This window comes from Athene noctua, chromosome 16 (assembly GCF_965140245.1).
Source record: "Athene noctua chromosome 16, bAthNoc1.hap1.1, whole genome shotgun sequence".
Lineage (NCBI taxonomy): Eukaryota > Metazoa > Chordata > Aves > Strigiformes > Strigidae > Athene > Athene noctua.
Genome location: NC_134052.1, coordinates 16,136,557 through 16,154,147, shown reverse-complemented (window position 1 = coordinate 16,154,147; position 17,591 = coordinate 16,136,557). Strand labels below are relative to the sequence as shown.

Here is a 17,591-nt window from a genome sequence, read left to right as displayed (position 1 = left end):
CGTCCTCCTCCCCCCCGGCGGGCCAGGGCCCTCTTCATCGCTTGGGTGATGCCCCCCCCCAGCCCAGGACTGAACCGAGCTGTGGCTCCCGTGCCACCGAGCAGCCCCGGAGGAAGCCTCGGTCCCTCCTTCCCTTTGCTTTGCACTATATTCACTTTTTTTGGGGGTTCAGACTGAAGCCCTGTTGTTGGGGAGGGGCCAAGGTGGCGAGCAAGGTGGGGGCACCCCCAGCCCTGGCTCTGGCTGCTGTGGAGTGGGACTGGGGGCTCTTGTGGTTTTGGCAGCGGCGGTGCCGGGGAGCCCACCCTGTGCCAGAGCTCGGGAGGCGGCGAGAGGGTGCAGGCAGGGCTGTGCAGGCAGGGCTGTGCAGGCAGGGATGTACAGGCAGGGCCAAGCACCTTTGCCTGCCCGGGCCCAGCCAAGTCCCTGCTTTGCTGGTGGCCTCCAGACAAAAAAAAAAAAAAAAAAGCCTTTTTGTTTTGTTTTTTTTTTTTTTTTGAAAAGCAAAGACAGCAAGGATTGCTCAGCGGGGGCTGGCGAGGCGCGAGACTTGGGGCTCCCCCGGGTGCGCGGCGCTCCCACCCTCACGAATGTCTGTGGCTTCTTCGTGACTTGAACTGTGTTTCCCCCCCCAAACCCCACTCCACCACCCCGGGTGCTGCCGGCGGGGTCCCGGGAGCCAGTGGTGCTCCCGCCACACCGGCATCCCCCGGTCCCGGTGCGGGCACAGGCCGTGTCCCGCACGTCCCTGGCAGCCGCTGGCACCGCGCCGGGGGGCCGGGGGGGTTATTTGGGGAGAAACGGTGGTAAAGCAGCCGGTGGGGGCTGCTGAAAGCGGAGCTGGGACATACGCCTCTTGTGCAATGTATTTGTGGATCTGTGTAGACGTCTGTTAGACTATCCAAAGCTTTGCCAAGAAATAAATGTAACGATTATATTTGAAAGACAAATCTATATAATATATTTTTTAAATACAGAACTGAAAAAGCTGTAACCCCCCCTTTTTCTTGTTTCCCCTGTCCTGTACTCGCTGTCTGTGGTGGATGTAATAAACGTCGCTGGGTCTGTGTCTGCTTTGGCTGGAACCAGCCTTTGGCGTCTGCCCCGAGGGGGGCTGGCGCGAGCGGGGACACGGTGGGGGGGACACGGGGACCTGGGCCAGGGGAGAGGAGAGGACATCGCAGGCTGGCAGGTCCCCTTCGCCGCCCAGCGGCCACCAGCCTCTGTAGGGATGAGTTTGTTGGGGTTTTTTTGTGCTCCTGGGGAAGCTGTGGGGGTACCTTCAGCAGCCCCTCGCCGTTCCAGCGTTGCCCCCCCCGGGCCGGCAGCACCCGTGTCACAGGTCCGGGATGGAGTGGTCCATGGCCGACTTCACCTGCCCTGCCGAGAGCCTGGGCACAAAGAGGGGTGCTCAGCGGGGGGAGCCCCTGGGGCCCCTTGGGGGGGGCCCCGTGGGGCCGCAGCGGGGTGGGGGTGGGCACCGCGGTCTCACCGTTTGACCATGTGCTCGAAGATGACGGTGGGGATGATGGTCAGTGTCACCACGTTCCCGGCCCCCGCCAGCACCTCCGTGAGCTGCTTATCCTGCGGGAGAGAGCGGGGGGGTGCTGGGGGGTGCCCGGCTCTGCCCACCACCCTGCGGCACTGCTCGGGGTCCCACTCGCCCGATTCTGGGCCCCCCGTTCGCGGCGCCGGTTGTGCGCAGCCCCCACCTTCATGCCGATGACGTTCTGGCCGTTGACCTCGCAGATGCAGTGGTGGGTGAGGAGGCCGTTGCGGGCGGCAGAGCTGTCCTTGGCCAGCGACACGATTTTCCCCTTCTTGACCACGACGCCGATGTGGCCGGTGCTGTCCTTGTGCACGGTGACGGTGCGCTGGAAAGGCCTGGGTGGGGTGGGGGGGGGACACACTGCGGTCAGCACCGGCACCGCTACCAGCCCCGGCCCCGCCTGCCCGCCTGCTCACCTGTCCCGCACCACCATGACGATCTTCTCCGGGGACGCTTTCTTCAGCGCCCGCTGCGCCTTGTCGCTGCTCCAGCCCGTGCAGTTCTTGCCGTCGATCTGCAGGATCTGGTCACCGAAGCGCAGCCCCACCAGCGCCGCCGGCGAGTTGGCCTTCACCAGCTGCACGAAGATGCCCTGGGGGACACGGGAGGAGCGATGGCGCGGGGCTGGCACGGGGACTGGGTGGCGGTGCCACGCACCAGGCTGAGCCGTGCCAGGCCGTGCTGCGCCCTGGGGGGGCTGCGCCGTGCCACGGCACGCTGAGCTGTGGCCATGCTTGTGCCACGGCACACCACGTTGTGCTGTGCCACTTCATGCCACACTGTGTGCCGTGCCATGCCATGGTGCACCACGCCATGCCGTGCCATTTAATGCCACACCGTGCCATGCTGTGCAATGTCACGGTGCACCACGCCGTGCTGTGCCATTTCATGCCACATGGTGCCACACCGTGCCCTGCCATGCCATGGTGCTCCATGCCGTGCCGTGCTGTGCCACACCGTGCCATGGTGCCTCACACTGTGCCGTGCTGTGGATGGCCTGGTACCAGCCCAGCCCCTCACCTGGTCGACGTTTTTCAGCTGCAGCCCCGTCTTGCCCCGCTCGTCCTTGCAGAGGTGGATCTCCCGCACGCCCGGTTTGATCTCTGCCCGCCGCAGCCCCGCGTTGTTCCCGCTCAGGGGGGCGACCAGCTGGCCCGGGGAGGGCCCGGTGGGGGTAAGCGCCTGCGATGGAGCCGGGGGTCAGTGGGTCAGGCGGGGGCACGGGGCCCTGCGCACGTCACCCCTCAGGGCAGGGGGATGCTGCGTCCCTTCCCCGGGCAGGATGTGGCCCTGGAGGGACCCCGTGGGGCAGGTGGTCCCGGACACCTACGGTGCTGCCTTCCGGGAGCAGGTTCTTCTGGATCTCTGCGCTGGAGAGAGCCAGCCCCATGTAGTTCTCCAGCTCGGCCAGGTTGGGGTACAGCAGGGGCGGCGCTGTGGGACACACCGAGGGTGGCCTCAGCTCGTGGGGTCCCCAACCCACGGCCATTGCTTTCCCCGCCCTGGGACCATGGGGCAGAAAGAAACGCCCAAATCCCATCCCCTACCCATGCACCGAGCTGTGGGGGTTCTCAGCTGACGCCCCACCCCACCCCTGCACGGTGAGCATCACTCCCCCCGCCCTCAGACAGGGGTTGCTGAGCACAACCTGCATCGCCGGGGCCCGAGACGAGCTTTGGCTTCTCCGTGGCCACCGTTGTGGCGGGGGTCCTCACCCCGGCAGCTGCCTGCGCCTGCCAAGAGATGGGGTTCGCTCGAGGCTGTGCCCCCCAGCCCTGGAGACCCATCGGGGGCTGCTCGCCCCCCCTGCGCTGACACCGACCTGCAAGATCTGGTGGCCCTTCATGTCTTCCAAGGAGGGGTAAAGTGTTGCCATCGCTGCTGCTGTCGCGGTGCCTGGGGACGGGGCGGTTCAGGAAGGGGGTGCCTCTCCCCGAATATTCCTCCCAGCCCGTGTGCCAGAGACGGGCTGTCACCCCGGGCCTCTGGTGTGACTCAGGGCCGTGTCACCAGGGCCACCACCTCTGCCACTTCCCGGCAGCTGGGACAGGGGTGGCTGCGTGCCGGGCACAGACACCCCGGGGCATCGCTTGGCTGGTGGTGGGTCCCACTCCCCATGTCCACCCGCCCAGTGGGGCCATTCCAGCATCACCCAGACACAGGAGCAGGATGTCCCACAGGAACAGCCCCGCTGACTGCTCCTTGGGGTCCCCTGTGCCCCCATCAGTCCCCCCAACACACCTCACACTGTGCCCACGGCGAGGCTGTGCCATCCACGGCATCGTGTGCCCCGAAATGCATCGTCCAAAACTCGGGGTGTAGGGACCAAATCCAGATCCAGCTCTGAGCCCCGCGGGGACCAGGCAGGATCCCACACGCAGCTCAGGGACCACGGCAGCATCCCCAGACAAGCGAGACCCCCCCAGAGCCCACCCCTGGCACCTCTGGACTCACCTGCTGACAGCTCCTGGCTCCCTGTGCCACCCTCTGCCTGGCCTTGGGCTTTTATCGCGGTGCCCAGCCCAGGGAGGGGCCAGGCAGCCTCAGGTGACCGTCACCCCTGCCAGGTAGGGCACAGGTGAGGAAGAGGAAGGTGAAGCCAAAGCCACACAGGGCCCTGGCACTGCTGGGATGGGGACAGGGATGGCTTTCTGTGGGTTCAGGCATCCTGGGGGAGCAGGGATGGGGACCCACTAGCCACCATGGTGGCCCCCCCCATCCCACTACATCACCACTCCGGCCACAGCCCACGGCTTGGCCCCACTGCAGCCCTTACACCCCAACACCGAGGGTGCCGCCTGGGGGGGGTGTGGGGTGTGAAGTGGGGCGCCCCACTGCGAGCAGCCCCGTGTGGGTGGCTGGCTCCCGCTGACACCTCGCTGCCCGGGCGCGTGGGGCTGACGCGGCCGTGACCGGGACGCCGTGTCCTGCGCCCCTCCCGCCATCACCGGTGGCCCCGGGGCACACGTCAGGCGTGACGGCCCCGTGGGAGCCCCGCGCCGAGGTGGAAAATCTGAGCGGGCTGAGTCAGGGCACGGGGCAAACACGGGCACCCCGCGGCCGTGGGACGGACACACGTCACCCTGGGATCCAGCCTGCCAGCACCGGGGATGTCACGGGCCACCGTGGCCCCAGGAGCCGGGCAGGGGGGGTCCTGCGGGCACCCAGCTGGGCCCAGAGCCGGTGGCACCAGCCCAGGATCTCGCCGGCATGGGGCCAGCCCCGCCGCAGAGCAGCAGCCGGGCACGTCCCAGCTCCCTGCACCTCCGCTCCCGCGTGCCAGGCCGGGAGGAAACGTTTTATTTACTGGTGTTATTTTTAGCCCGACGGTGCCCGGCTGCCTCAGCCAGGCTGGGACAAGAGCAGCCCAGTCGCTGATAAACACGGGCAGGGAGACATCCTACAGAGGAGGTGGTTCCTGGGGGTCTCTGCTTGCCCCAGAACCTTCATCCCCCACCAAACCGGAGCTGGAAGGACCCGCACCCCATCTGTGCTTGTGGGTGCCGGGGGGGATGCCAAGGGGAGCTGCGTGCTGAGGGCACCGGACTCCCCCCAGCCCTGCTGCACCTCCAGGCAGAAGCCGTGGCACTGCCTGGCACCGGTTAATAATTACAGCAAAAAGTTCAGCAGGAAGAGAAACCCAAGCTCACCTCGAGTTCCCACCTAGAGGCGGCCGCAGCGAAGGGTGGAGGGCGATGCTGGTGCCCCAGCAGCTGAGGGTAGTGCCCATATCCGACACGAACCCCAAGGCAGCCCCCAGCCCTTGCCCCCAGGAGCCCCTTAAACACAAACTTTGCTCCCAACAAACCCGCCCGGGAGCTGGGACTTGCGAGGGGATCGATCGCGGCCGCGTTATCGGGCGGCGGCAAAGGGAGCAAAGGCCGTTTGCGGAGGCAGCGGGTGCTGGCCCAGAGCGGTGCCCGAGCAGCCCCCACGGCGTGAACCCCCCCCCGGCATGAGTCCCCCCCACGTCCACCCCCACCAGCACAAACCTGCGGGCAGCAACGCCCGGGGGCTGCGGGAGCCCCGCCGAGCCGGCATGGGGGGGATCACTAAGAAACGCACCACGCCCCCCCCCCAAGAGGTTTTTCTGGCCGGCAGACACCGGCAGCTGGATGCGAAATAAATACCCGGAGACACACGGATACGCTGCTGGGAGCGGGAGGGACCCCGGGAGCAGCATCCGGCCGCCCCACACGCTCCCAGTCCAGGCCCCGTCACAGGGGCAATTCGAGAGGCTGAGAGCAAGGCTTCAGAGGTTATGGTGAGGCAATTAATTATGCAAATTCCAACAGGCCACCGTCACCTCCCCACAGAGCCCCATCAGCCCCAGGCACCCCTCTGTGCTCCCAGGGCCAAGCACCCAAACCTCACCCCAAAGCAAGCCAGCACAGCCAGAGCCGGCCCTTCCCGCTGCCAGAGCACCCCGGGAGCCTGGCTCAGCACCACAAGAGCCCAGCACAGCACCCACAGCACCCCAGGAACCTGGCACAGCACCCCAAGAGCCCAGCACAGCACCCACGAGCCTGGCACAGCACCACGTGAGCCCAGCAGGGCACCCATGAGCCTGGCTCAGCACCCACAGCACCCCATGAGCCTGGCTCAGCACCCCGTGAGCCCAGCACAGCACCCAGAGCATCCCACAAGCCCGGCACCCGCTGTGCTGAGCGACAGAGAGGCGAGGGAAAAACCTCCGAGACACAGGGTTTGAGAAAAGCCAGCATAAAGCGTTTTTATTGCAATAATAAAACTTGATACCTTTATGCGGTGGAGAAGGAAGTGAACGGCGGCAGTTTCTCTTACCAAATCACTAGGCAGGGCGGAGGGAGGGGGGCTGGGGCAGCAGCGGGGGAAGCTACGCATCGTGTGAGACCAGACAAGCGGCGATGACCAGCATCAGGTGTCAGGCGTGCTCAGACCGGGGACAACTGGGGTCTGATGGTTCCTTTCCAGGGGGGAGAGGGAGGGGGGGACACAGAGGTGTTTTCTTTGAGCTGACTCCCCACCAGCCCTGCCACCTCCCCTGTAGACAGCACCTTCCGTTTGTCTGCTGTTTTCCTTTTCCTTTAAAGAAAGCTCAATGTAAGCTCCTGAAAGTTTTGGGGTGTGGTGGAGCTCTGATGGAAACTCATCTCCCTAAAATCTGAAGGCTGGATAGGGGAGGGAAAAAAGAAGGTCCACCGTGAGCTGGCAGAGTGAAGCAGGGGCAGAGCAGCCCCCCCTTCCCGGGAGCAAACCCACGGTGCCCGCAGCGATGCTGCGCCCTCGGCGGGGAGCAGGGCAAGGACCCGCTGCTCCCCCGCTGCCCCGGTTCCAGGCAGGTACCTACACACAATCCTAGCGCTACTCTGCTCTCCGCATCCAATCAGCCTCGACAGCCTCACTCTGCTATGGCTTTTGCAGCAGCAGCAATTTCTGGTTTGAAAACACCATAGAGATCTGCACCAAAACGAGTAATTAACAGGTTTTCCTTTTTGTTCAAATGACTCCTATCTAAAGTCAGCCCATCTGCGTGCTACTGGTAAAACGTAGTCTACACCTGGAACAAAAAATAAGATTAAGAACTTGACCCAAAAAGAGTTGAGGTTTACGGCGTATAGTTTAAAAAGACATAAAAACACGATACAAGGAGGAAGAGTCAGACGCAAAGCTTAGTGACCAAAGGCATTCAATCAAGGTGTAAGGTTATACAATGAGTGTAGTGGACTATCAGGAAAAGCTCCGTACAAAGTCATGTGCACTCTTCTTGAAGCTGAGATTCTGGATTCCTCCATGTGCCAAACCTGCTGGGAGAGAGGAGAGGCAGTGTGACACAGCCGCCCGCCGCCCGCTGCCTGCAGGGGAAGCCTGCTCACAAATCGTCGGTCTCACAGAATCCCAGTCACTCAGGTTGGAAAAGCCCCTCGGGATCAGCGAGTCCAACCCTCAGCCCGACTCTACAAAGTTCGCCCCTACCCCACATCCCCCACAGCTCATCCCAACGGCCCTGAAACCCCCCCAGGGATGGGGACTCCCCCCTCCCTGGGCAGCCTGTTCCACTCTCGGACCACTCTTGCTGGGAAACATTTTCTCCTCCTGCCCAGCCTGACCCTCCCCTGTGGCAGTTTCCAGCCGTTCCCTCTTGTCCTGTCCCTGATCCCCTGGGAGCAGAGCCCAGCCCCAGCCTCTCTGCAATGTCCTGGCAGGAGCTGCAGAACCTCACCACAAACCACACCAGTCACTCAGAATGGCAATCAGGCCCCGACTGGGGGGAGCACAGCCCCATCCTGCCCACACCATGGGACCCACACACCCGCAGGACAGGCAGGAGGGGGAGCGGGCAGCCGAGCCCCACAGGGCAGCAACACAAGGCAAGGCTCGGTCAGCCGGCACCGCCCTGGCGTAAGCCCACCCTGCCAGGCTGGTTTGCTCGTACCACCGCAGCGATCACCAGCTCAGCAGCCTCCTGAGAGCAACTTCCACCCTGCGCCCTCCTTCTTATACCCCCCCACTGCCATCTCCTCCACCCCGCCTCTCCACGCGAGCCTGAGATAAAAGATGGGGGCCTTGAGTCACCCCCGAGCTACGAGACTCCCCGTCCCCATCCTTACCCGAGGACAGGGTGCTGGGGTAGGTCATTCCAATTTCATGAGCTCCACGTCAAAAATTAGAGTGGCGTTAGGTGGGATGATCCCCGGGTGGCCAGTAGAGCCGTAGGCATAATCTGGGGAGATGGTCATCTTTGCCCGTTGACCAACACTCATCTGGGGGCAGGGAAAGAAACACAGGGATGTGAGGAGACGGGCACCATCACCAGGTGAGCGACAGAGGGGGGACCAGACCCGTCCCCACGCCGCAGGGCTGGTGGCAGGGGGGAGCCAAAGCCACACTGTGCCCCCAGCCCTCCCTCCCGTGGGCTTCACGGCCCTGGGAGCCGTCCCCGCTCGGAGCAGGAGGCCCCAGCACTCCCCGGCGCCTTGGTTCAGAGCTGACTCAGTGGAGAAATGTCACCGCTGAGTCACCAACGTGCCGTAGGTGTTGTTGGGGCCCGGCCCTGCTCCATTCCTGCCATCTGGCAGGTGGCAATGCAGAAGGTGATATTCACACCCACACCTCCCAGCGCCGAGGGGGCGGAGGGGTGGAAAACACAGGGGAATAAAATAAAAAAAAAAATTAAAAAAAAAAAAAGAGAACAAGCTGCACACAGTGATTTGTGCCCACGCTGCAGCTCCCCAGGCGCTCGGCTCTGCGCAGCCCTGCAAGGGAGACCGGGGGGTGGAGAAGCAGCGGGCACCTGGGCGACTCCTTCCTCCCAGCCGCGGATCACCTCCTGCTTGCCCATCACGAACTTGAACGGCTTGTTCCTGTCGCGAGAGGAATCAAACTTCTTCCCATCCTCCAGCATACCTGGGGAGAGAGGGAGGGAGACGATGGTGACACAGGGACGGAGCCACGCGCGCCTGCGTGAAACAGGCTGTGAGCTGGCAGCCCGTGCGGGTGACAGTCACCCCTGGAAGGCTCACATGGCCCTGACTCAAAGATGTTTCGCAGCTCGGTCTCCTTTTCCCCGGGGAAACACCTGCAACAGGGTGGCCTGGGGGGGGAAAACCCCACACCAGCACCCTCTGGGGCATCAGCCAGCCTGGCAGGAGCAGCCCTGGGCAGGGCAGGATTGCTCCTGGCTGCTCTGCCCAGGAGAGAAGCGTTCCTCTGGGCTGGGACCAAAGACAGATGAGGGGAGCAGATGGAGGTGGGGATAAAAAACCCCAACAAACCATTCCCCACCTCACAGCGCCGCTGCCAGCTGGTTTACAGGCAGCAGGATCAGGCCTGGTGCTTCCCATCCCACCAGCAAACACAACTCCTGCTCCTGGCCACGGGCAGGCTTCCGTCCTTGGGCACCCAAAACACAAATCGGGGCTCTTGTACCCCATCCCAGCTGCCTCCAGCCCTCCCCATGCCCCAGCTGCATCCCACTCATCTTCAGCCAAATCGCTCCCGTACCCAGGAACGATGACAGGGAGAGGGAGCCCCAAGCTCTGGACACACACGCCCGGGACAGCCCTCGATCCCCCGGCACACGCCGCATGGGGAGGGCCGAGCGAGGCTGATATCCCCAGGGCTAAATATAACTCCCCAACAGGAGCAAAGGAGGAATTTCCTCCCCTCCCGTGCTCCCTGCCTGACCTTCTTGGGGAATCTCAGAGCTGGAGCTGCCTTATAGGAGCAGCAACTCCACTGGCCGGCAGAGCTGCTGCTCCTATAAGGCAGCTCTGGCTCTGCGTTAACACAGCCAGTGCCCTCTACAATAAGAGCAATATTAAACTCTCCTCCAAATGCTTCTCGCTTCTTCGCTTCCCAAAACAGCCCAAAAACCTGTTTTCCTGGCTGGAAACTGCTCTATAGTCTTGAAAAACCAACCTCGCCCAGCAAAGCATGAGACACAGTGATTTCCCTTCACCAGGGCAGTGCCTGTGGGCAAAGAGAAAACGCAGCTGTGCCTCCGAAGATGCGCCCCAAAGATGGGATGGGGTGTCCCAGCCCCTGGCTCGTGCTGTGACACTGGCCAGAGCAAACGGCACGCAGCCGCAGTGATGGGAGACACCTAACAGAAAGAAGGGAATGAGGAAAAAAAATGCATCACCTTGGCAGGGGCAACAAGCACCGAAACCAACCTCTGGGCTGCAGGAAGATGCAGGGGATGGGGGCCAGCGGCCCACCTTCCTCTCAGGGAGTAGAATTGAGCTTTTCACTTCACAGAAAGCAAAAATCCCCTCTTGGGGGTCTGAGCATCAGCTCAGCTGGTCACGCTGTAGCCCTGGACTTTGGAACGGTAAATCTGGAGTTTTCTCACTTCCTCCTTCCAGGATAAACCTCTCGTCACTGCTTCCAGCCCAGTCTGGCACCGCTCCCCGTGCCCGGCCGCTGGCCGCCCGCCTGCCCGTCGGGGACACTGGCACCGGGGCCACGCCGGCTGGCACCGCTCGGCCACCACGCGGCCTGACCCTGCGCTCAGCTCCGAGCCCTCAGGCGCTGCAACAAGCCGGGGGGAGGCTACAAAAGGATGCAGGGGACATCTTGTGCCTTTCTGCCCTTCTCCCCGGACACACGCAGAGGAAAAACCCCGGGGACCACACAGCACGACCCCCCCGCTCCTGCTGCCGAGCTCACCCCCGGATCCAGCCTCGGGAAGTGTTCTGGAGTTTCTAGCACCCTGGGTGCAGGAGAGGGGGATTAATGGACTAAGCTGGTTGCAGCAGCCCAGGGGGATCCATCGCTCGGGCTACCCCCAGCCCAGGAATGTCACACACGGGGGCTCATCCCTGCTCCCCGTGCTCCCCCCCCCCAGCCAGGAAAACAAAGAGGCTAGGATGCTTCGGAGGCAGCATCCTCATCTCAGGCTCTTCCTCTGCCCGTGAGGCTCCCGGGAGATTTCTCCAGCCCTGGACAAGTATGAGCAACCATTTCCTCATCCCCGAGCAAAGAGATAATGAGATTTTAAAGCTATTACAGAGGCAAAGCATCCTCTGGCAAAAGCAGTTGCGCTGCCAGAGCCCCAGGAGCAGCAGCCAGCCCCCGGCACATCCCAGCTCTCTGCTTGCCACCACCAGTCCTGCGAGGAGGGCAGAGCCCACGGGGGCGGGTTACGGAGCCCCACCTGCCCCAGCTCCCACCCTGAAAAATTAAACCTCAGCGGAGATCTCAGCTGGGCTGTACGGACACCCAGGGGAGGGGGTTCAGGGGAACCGCAGCGAGGAAGAGCACAGAGCCCCGCGGCCGGGGCTGCAGCAGTCACGGGACGGAGCGGGGGGCTCTGGAGAGCAGCCCCAGCTCCGGGCGGGCAGGCAGCCTGGCGCTGCCAGCTCTCTGCCACACTTGGCAGGCAGCAGACGGGAGACGCCGGCTGCAACGGGGCGACTTGGCTCCAGTCCCCCCCCGGGTGGGCAGAGGCGGCGGAGAGCAGCACTGGAGCAGGCAGAGGCAGCCCCTGAGAAAAACCCGCAGGTTTATGGTTTTGCTGGGGGGGGGGGGGGGGGGGTGAAAGTCACACTTGTGCCACCCGCTCCATCCCTTCTGGCCTGGGGGCTGATCCTCAGCACGGCCACGGCCCAGGAGCTCCTGCACGGAGGCGGCTTCCCAAGGAGCAGCCGGCGCAGCTGGGCAGGCACCTCTGCTCCAGCCGGAGGAAGGATGGGAATCCCTTCCCGAGAGCCCTGGGATACTCGGAATGCTCCAACCCCCCGCGTTAGGACAGCGCTGCCCGGCTGAGGTTGAATCCTGCCTCCACCGGGCACTTGAGACGCCAGGGCCCGAGCTGCCTGCACCAGTGCTTCCCACCGCCCTGCCCACCCCGGCCGGGGGCTCTGCCCACCATGTGCCGTGGCCTGGCAGGAGAGGGGGACCCCCAGCGCAGGCAGGGGAAGGGCTGCTCAGGGAGAAGGCGCCGAGCTCCCACGCCCCACCGGCAGTCGCACACCCCGGGAGGAAACGCCCGGTGACCGCAGAGCGGCTGCTGGTGCCGGGCGAGCGTGGCAGCACCAGCCGTGGTGGGGAGGGCGCCAGGGGCTGCGCTGGCCGCGGGGGGTGCCAACAGTCGAGGCCGTGGCCAGCCTGCGTGTGGGTGCTGGGGAAGGATGGCAGTCGCCTCTGCGCCATCCTGCTGGAGAAAACCAGTTTGTGCCAGTATCCCTCCCAGCACGTCCACCCCCTGCTCCAAGCCCACCTCCCTTCCAGCCGCAACAAGCTGGGTGCACGTTGGCACCCTGGCAAAGCCAAGGGATTCTCCATCCCATCCCCGCACTCCCCAGCCTGACCACGGGCCCCCATTTCCCCCCCAGAAGCACGGTGGGGTGGCCACGGTCTCCCCACGCACTCAGAGAGCAGCTCCCCCTTGCACCAGCTCTCTTCACCCCCCAACCTGCTCCCGAGGAGCACAAGACCCAGCCCCAGACATGCTGTGGGGCACCGTGGGAGCCCCCATCCCTGCTCCCCACTCTGCCCTGTAGCCAGATCCGAGGGGGAAGCTCAGGTCTGCTGGCCCCCAACCTGCACCCTCCGCCCCATTGACTTGCTCCTTCGCAGCCCTCCCGCCCCACACAGCCCCAAACACATCGGGGAGCTTTATCCTTGATTTAGTTTCTTTAGGAGCCCTCTGCAGCAGCTTCCACAGCAAAGGCTGTTTCGGCGACCCCCTGCAAAGAGCAGGGCCAAAGGAGGGGGAAAAGGGTCCAACTGCCCCAGCTCCCCCCGTGCGCCTCCACCTCCACAATCCCAGTGGGAGCAACTGGTGTCCCCTAAGCAGGTGGCCCAGAGGACGCTCCACTCTCCATCTCCTTCCCCAGCACTGTCTGTCTGTCTGTCCCTCAGTTCTGGGCTGAAATGGCTGCTTTTGGTGGGGCCAAACCCCCTGGAGCCGGGGCTTGGGCACAGGCAGAAGCACCAAGAGCTGCCGGACAGCCCGCCGAGCCCGCTCCCCATGCTCCCTCACCCCTGCATCACCACTCGTTATTTATTTTTGTTCCCCTAAATAAAGTGGTTTTTAACCAAGCCACTGCAGACCCATAACCCAGCAGAGCAAGAGCTGAACGGCCGCGCACCCACCGTGGGGCACCACGGGCTGGATCTCCCCAGCACCGGCAGGTTCCCGCGCGGGGGCAAAGGGCGCCCGGGGACCGGGACGGGGACTCAGCGGCGGCTAACGCTTCCCCCAGCGCCAAGCCCCGCTCCAGCCTCTCGCAGGGCCACGAAAAAACAGCGTCAGGGCCTGGAGGTGTTTGATTTCTGCTGCCTGCCGAGGTGTGGGAGGGGGGGTGCAGAAGCTGCCTGCGGAGGGAACTGGGGAAATAAAGGCCAAAAGGAGACAATAATAATAATAATAAAAAAAAGGAAATTAGAAAACCGCTCCCAGGCGCAGCGGAGGGTCTGCGGGGAGCGAGTCGCAAGCAGCACTTTGCCCCAAGCGCCGGGACGTGGGGCCGGGAGAGCCGGTGACCCACGCGCGGTTCTGCCGGTGGAGGGGGGCCCGAGGGGGGGGAAAAGCGGCAAAGCCCCGTCAGCGGGGCGGGAGGCAGAGCCAGCGCCGAGAGCCGGGGGGGCTGGCGGGCGGCAGCGCTGGCCCACCGGGAGCCACTTGACTGCCTGCCAGCCTCTCTTTGTTCTTCCACCGGCGGAGGAAACGGGGCGGCCGGGGGAGACCGAGCTGCTTCCTTCTCCTTCCTGCGAGGCAACGGCGGCGACGAGAGGGAACCGGAGGAGAAGCGGCGGGGCTGGATGCCCGACCGAGCCTGCCGCCGGGCCCCGCTCCGCAAAGGGGGGGACCCTCGGCCGCCACCGCGGAGGGCGGGAAGGGGAATCGGGTACCGGGACCGGCCACAAACGGGCTGGAACCCCGGAGCGCAGCACCCGCCGCGCGGAGCTGGAGCCGTTCGAAGGGCGGCTGAGGGGGAGGAGACCCCCGCCGTGACCCCCAAAGCATTTCTGGGGGTCCCCAACGTTGGTTTCTTGCCCCTCCAAGCCTGCAGGAGGCTGCTGGAGGACACGGTGCAGAGGGTGACCCTCCCCGGCTGTCGGGGCAGCCCCTCCCCAAAATACGACGCCCCAACCCCAAAGATCACCCTGCGTTACCCACAGCGGGGGCCCCCCGCGGTACCCCGCAAACAACCCCGCGTAGGCTGCGGGTCTGGGTCTGCCCACGGGCACCCCTGGTGTCACCCCCCCCCGAGGGAGAAGGGGCCGGGGCTGCAGGGATGGCGTTGGGGGTGCAGGGACCTCTGCCGGGGGGGGACCCTGCTCGGACACAGCGAACCCCGAAGCTCCCGGGGGGGGAAGACTCGTCGCCGACCAGGGAGACACCGGTGTCCCGTGGGAGCACCCGGCGGGTGCGGGGGACTCGGCTCGGCCGCTCCACGGCCCGCAGGCCCTGGGACCCCTCCAGGGTGCTGGCCGGGGGGGGACCTGCCCACCCCCCGCGCCTTGCCCCGGTGCACCTCCAAAACGAGGGCTGGACGCGGGTGGGAAAGCCGCCCCCCCCCTTCCAGACGGGGCAGCGGGAGAAACGGCTCCCACGGGGCCTCCCCACGGCCCCGGGGCCCAGACACCCCCCCACAGCCCCGGGGAAAGCGCTCCTGCTCCCCGGGGCGGGCCGAGCCCCCCCCCTCCCGGTTCCCCCGGGGAGCGCCGCGGCCCAGCCGGGCCACCCACACGGGCCGGGCCCGGTGTCCCCGCAGGCTGCCGGAGCCGGACCGGAGCGGGGGTGGGCCGGGGGCCAGGCCCCGTTACCCCATCGCGTCCCCCTGTCCCCGGGCCGGTCCGAGGAGACTGCTCCGGTGCGGCGGGGCAGCCCCGCCCTGCAGGCCCGGTGGCGGGCAGCACTCACCCGTGTAGTGCACCACGCAGGTCTGGCCGCGCTTGGGGAACGTCCGCCCTGCGGGGAGACACGCACCGTCAGCCCACCGGCACCGGGACCGGCATCGGCACCGGGACCGGGCCGGGAGGGAGGGGAGGATGAAGGGAGGGAAAACGGAGGGAGAGGAGAGGGAGAAAGGAGGGCAGGCCGCGGCTCACCGTCGCCGGGGGCGATGGTCTCCACATGCACGCCCATGCCGGTGCCGGTGCCCGGTGCCGCTCGCGCACCCGCAGCGCCCGCAGCCCGAGGGAGGAGGGGCCACGTGTGCGCAGCCTCGGCCACCATAGAGCCCGCCCGCCCGCCGCCTAGACCGGCCCCGCCCCCGGCCGCCGCCATCTTCCGCTCCCCCCCCCGCCTCCTGCCTCCTTCCTGCCCGGCCCCGGCCGCCATCTTGGCACCGCGCGGTTGCCGGGGAAACGCGGGGCCCGGCGGGGAGGGAGCCCCCAGGGCTCGTTTGGTGGGTTTCTTTTTGTTTGTTTGTTTTCTTTTTTCACCCGTTTCTCCGCCGTTTAGAGGCCCGACAAGCGCAGGGCCTGGCCGCAGCGAGCCCGCCCCGCCTCCGGTGTGGCGTCGTGGGGAGGCCGAGGCGGCCCAAGCGGGGCTCCCCGGGAACCCCGACCTGCCAGCCCCATGCCCCAGACAAGACTTAATTATTTCCACAGTTCCCAAGACTAGGCTGAACTTAAATCGAGAGCATCGGGCACGTGCGACGCCAGCAGATAAAATTCTCTTTTATAGATCTATATTAATGCTGCTCCTCACCGTGCTGGTGGGAGTTGGCACCAGCCCCCCCGTTACTGGGGCAGGTTTGAACAATGGAACGCTCAGAAGGACTTTCTTCTGGAAACAACAGCAACTATTCTCTTTTTTGGTCAAAAAAAGAATCGCTTCAGGCACAGGATTTTTGCCTCAAAGCGTCCTATTTCCTTACTTCAAGGAGATGAACTTGAGTGTCCACAAGGGAACAGAGAAGTTCCAAGGACAGCCAAGAGACTAATAAAAAGCCAGTATTCTCAGCAAGTGCATTAAAATGGGACACAAGAGGAGGAGATGCTTAAAATAACAGATAACGGGATGAAGCAACTTTTAATTGCTTCTATCCCTTCCATGCATCTTTTAAATACTGAAAGGCCAAGGTTGGGTGGTGGTTTGTTTTTTTTCCTTGCTTGATGCCATAGCATTATTTTTTATATTAAAGCAGCAACACACAGATGGTGCCTGACTTTCTGCAAACACACCCATCAGCAGGGCAGATGTGCGAGGCCCAGAGTCAAGAGAAAAATAACAGGAGAAAAAAAGGGGCACGCTCTCATCCCTCCTGATGAATGCTACCTCAGTGAAGAGCTGGGCCAGCAATAAACAAGGATCTGAAAGGGGAAAATACTGCTCGGCGTGTGCCCGCGCTAGAGCCCTGGCGCGGCTGGCACGGGCACGCTCGCACAAGTCCAGCACTGTGGCTCTCACCTTGGGTGGGACGTTTTGTTTTGGTTTGGTTTTTTTACTCCCTGGCATAACCTGCTCATTTTACCACCAAGCGAGGTCACTGCAACAACCGGTACTTCAACAGGGGTGAGGTGCTCAGCCAGGTTTGACCACCCCTCACTGCTCAGGGCGCAGCTGGTCAAGACCCAGGAAGGATTCAGGTCAGATTCTGGTGTCTAAACTGTGGAGAAAGCACAAAGGCTTGAAAAGAAGTGGATTTCACCTAAATCACTCTCTGCCCTCCGGATTTTCTGCTGGCAGAACTCACAAAATAAGACATACCAAGAGGGAAAAGTGTGACCATTCAGATTTAATACTGTAAAAAATAAATGGGACATTATTGGATATACAGTGGCACCACCCTGGGCAGCGGCGGGGCTGGCAGGCACCACACACACCAGCAGCAGCTCCCTGCTCTGCACTGGGTCTGGTCCCAACGCTGCAGCAGCCTGTGGCCCGTTCCCAGCCTGTGCTGCAGTTTGGGAGCTCCAGATCAAGCCCATCCTCTGTCCCAAGGAGCGTGTGCCTTTGAAATAATTCATGCCTTCTGCAGGACTTTAAATTCTCAACAATCAGAGCATTTCCTCGATGCTCAAAGGCATTTGCTTGTAGTAAATGCAGAGGCAGCAAGGCTGAAAGCAAGGCGGTGGCAGAGGGCAGCGCATCCCAACACCTGACCACAGGCTTAGTCAGGCGATCCCAAGGAACATCCTTCACACTCCAGAAAACAAAACAACCAAAAAATAAAAAAAAGAGGGCAGGAAAAAAAGAGGCCCTTTGTGCGTCTGAGAAATCGCTCTGAATCGGAGTTGCTGTGACGATCCTGCAGGTGCCCTGACGCAGCTCTAAAGCACCATCTTCCCCACTGATCTCGAAGTTGTACCACAAGACTTAAGGCTTCAAATTAATGCAGCGCACAACCGGGGAGTAATTTGCTCAGATCCTGCCAGTGTGCACCAGACTGGAGAGCTGCAAGGTCAACCAACGGTCAGATACAGCTCTAGCCCTAAAAATAACCAACCTCGCTCTCTGCCTGTGCACAAGGCTGAACACAGCTCAGCGCTACCCGCCACGACATGGCTGACTTCTCCTCTCTTCCCCCCGCTGCCCCCTCACTGTTGCCAGGAGAGATGTGGGGGTGCCGAGCAGCTCGCGCAAGATGCTGCTGTGGGAGAT

General features: G+C 63.5%; 2 protein-coding genes across 3 annotated transcripts; both read right to left on the bottom strand.

Annotated features, from left to right (window-relative positions):
- Positions 1 to 1,315: 1,315 nt before the first annotated feature.
- SDCBP2 (syndecan binding protein 2) lies at positions 1,316 to 4,079 on the bottom strand. Its single transcript, XM_074920277.1, has 9 exons — positions 4,004 to 4,079; positions 3,372 to 3,445; positions 3,198 to 3,282; positions 2,880 to 2,983; positions 2,570 to 2,731; positions 1,966 to 2,141; positions 1,713 to 1,884; positions 1,493 to 1,584; positions 1,316 to 1,391 (listed from the first exon to the last, which is right to left on the bottom strand). The coding sequence occupies exons 2-9, from the start codon at positions 3,423 to 3,425 to the stop codon at positions 1,337 to 1,339; spliced, it is 900 nt and encodes a 299-aa protein (XP_074776378.1). The 5' UTR covers positions 3,426 to 3,445; positions 4,004 to 4,079; the 3' UTR covers positions 1,316 to 1,336.
- A 3,050-nt stretch (positions 4,080 to 7,129) lies between these two features.
- On the bottom strand, positions 7,130 to 15,206 carry FKBP1A (FKBP prolyl isomerase 1A). Of its 2 annotated transcripts, none has more exons than XM_074920339.1 (5): positions 15,092 to 15,206; positions 14,904 to 14,951; positions 8,823 to 8,935; positions 8,140 to 8,292; positions 7,130 to 7,335 (listed from the first exon to the last, which is right to left on the bottom strand). In XM_074920339.1, exons 1-4 carry the CDS (start codon positions 15,126 to 15,128, stop codon positions 8,164 to 8,166), a joined length of 327 nt encoding a protein of 108 aa, XP_074776440.1. In that variant the 5' UTR covers positions 15,129 to 15,206; the 3' UTR covers positions 7,130 to 7,335; positions 8,140 to 8,163. The 2 variants fall into 2 exon arrangements, with proteins under 2 accessions (XP_074776440.1, XP_074776439.1); XM_074920338.1 differs by having other exon boundaries at positions 7,130 to 7,332.
- Between the last annotated feature and the right edge of the window lie 2,385 nt (positions 15,207 to 17,591).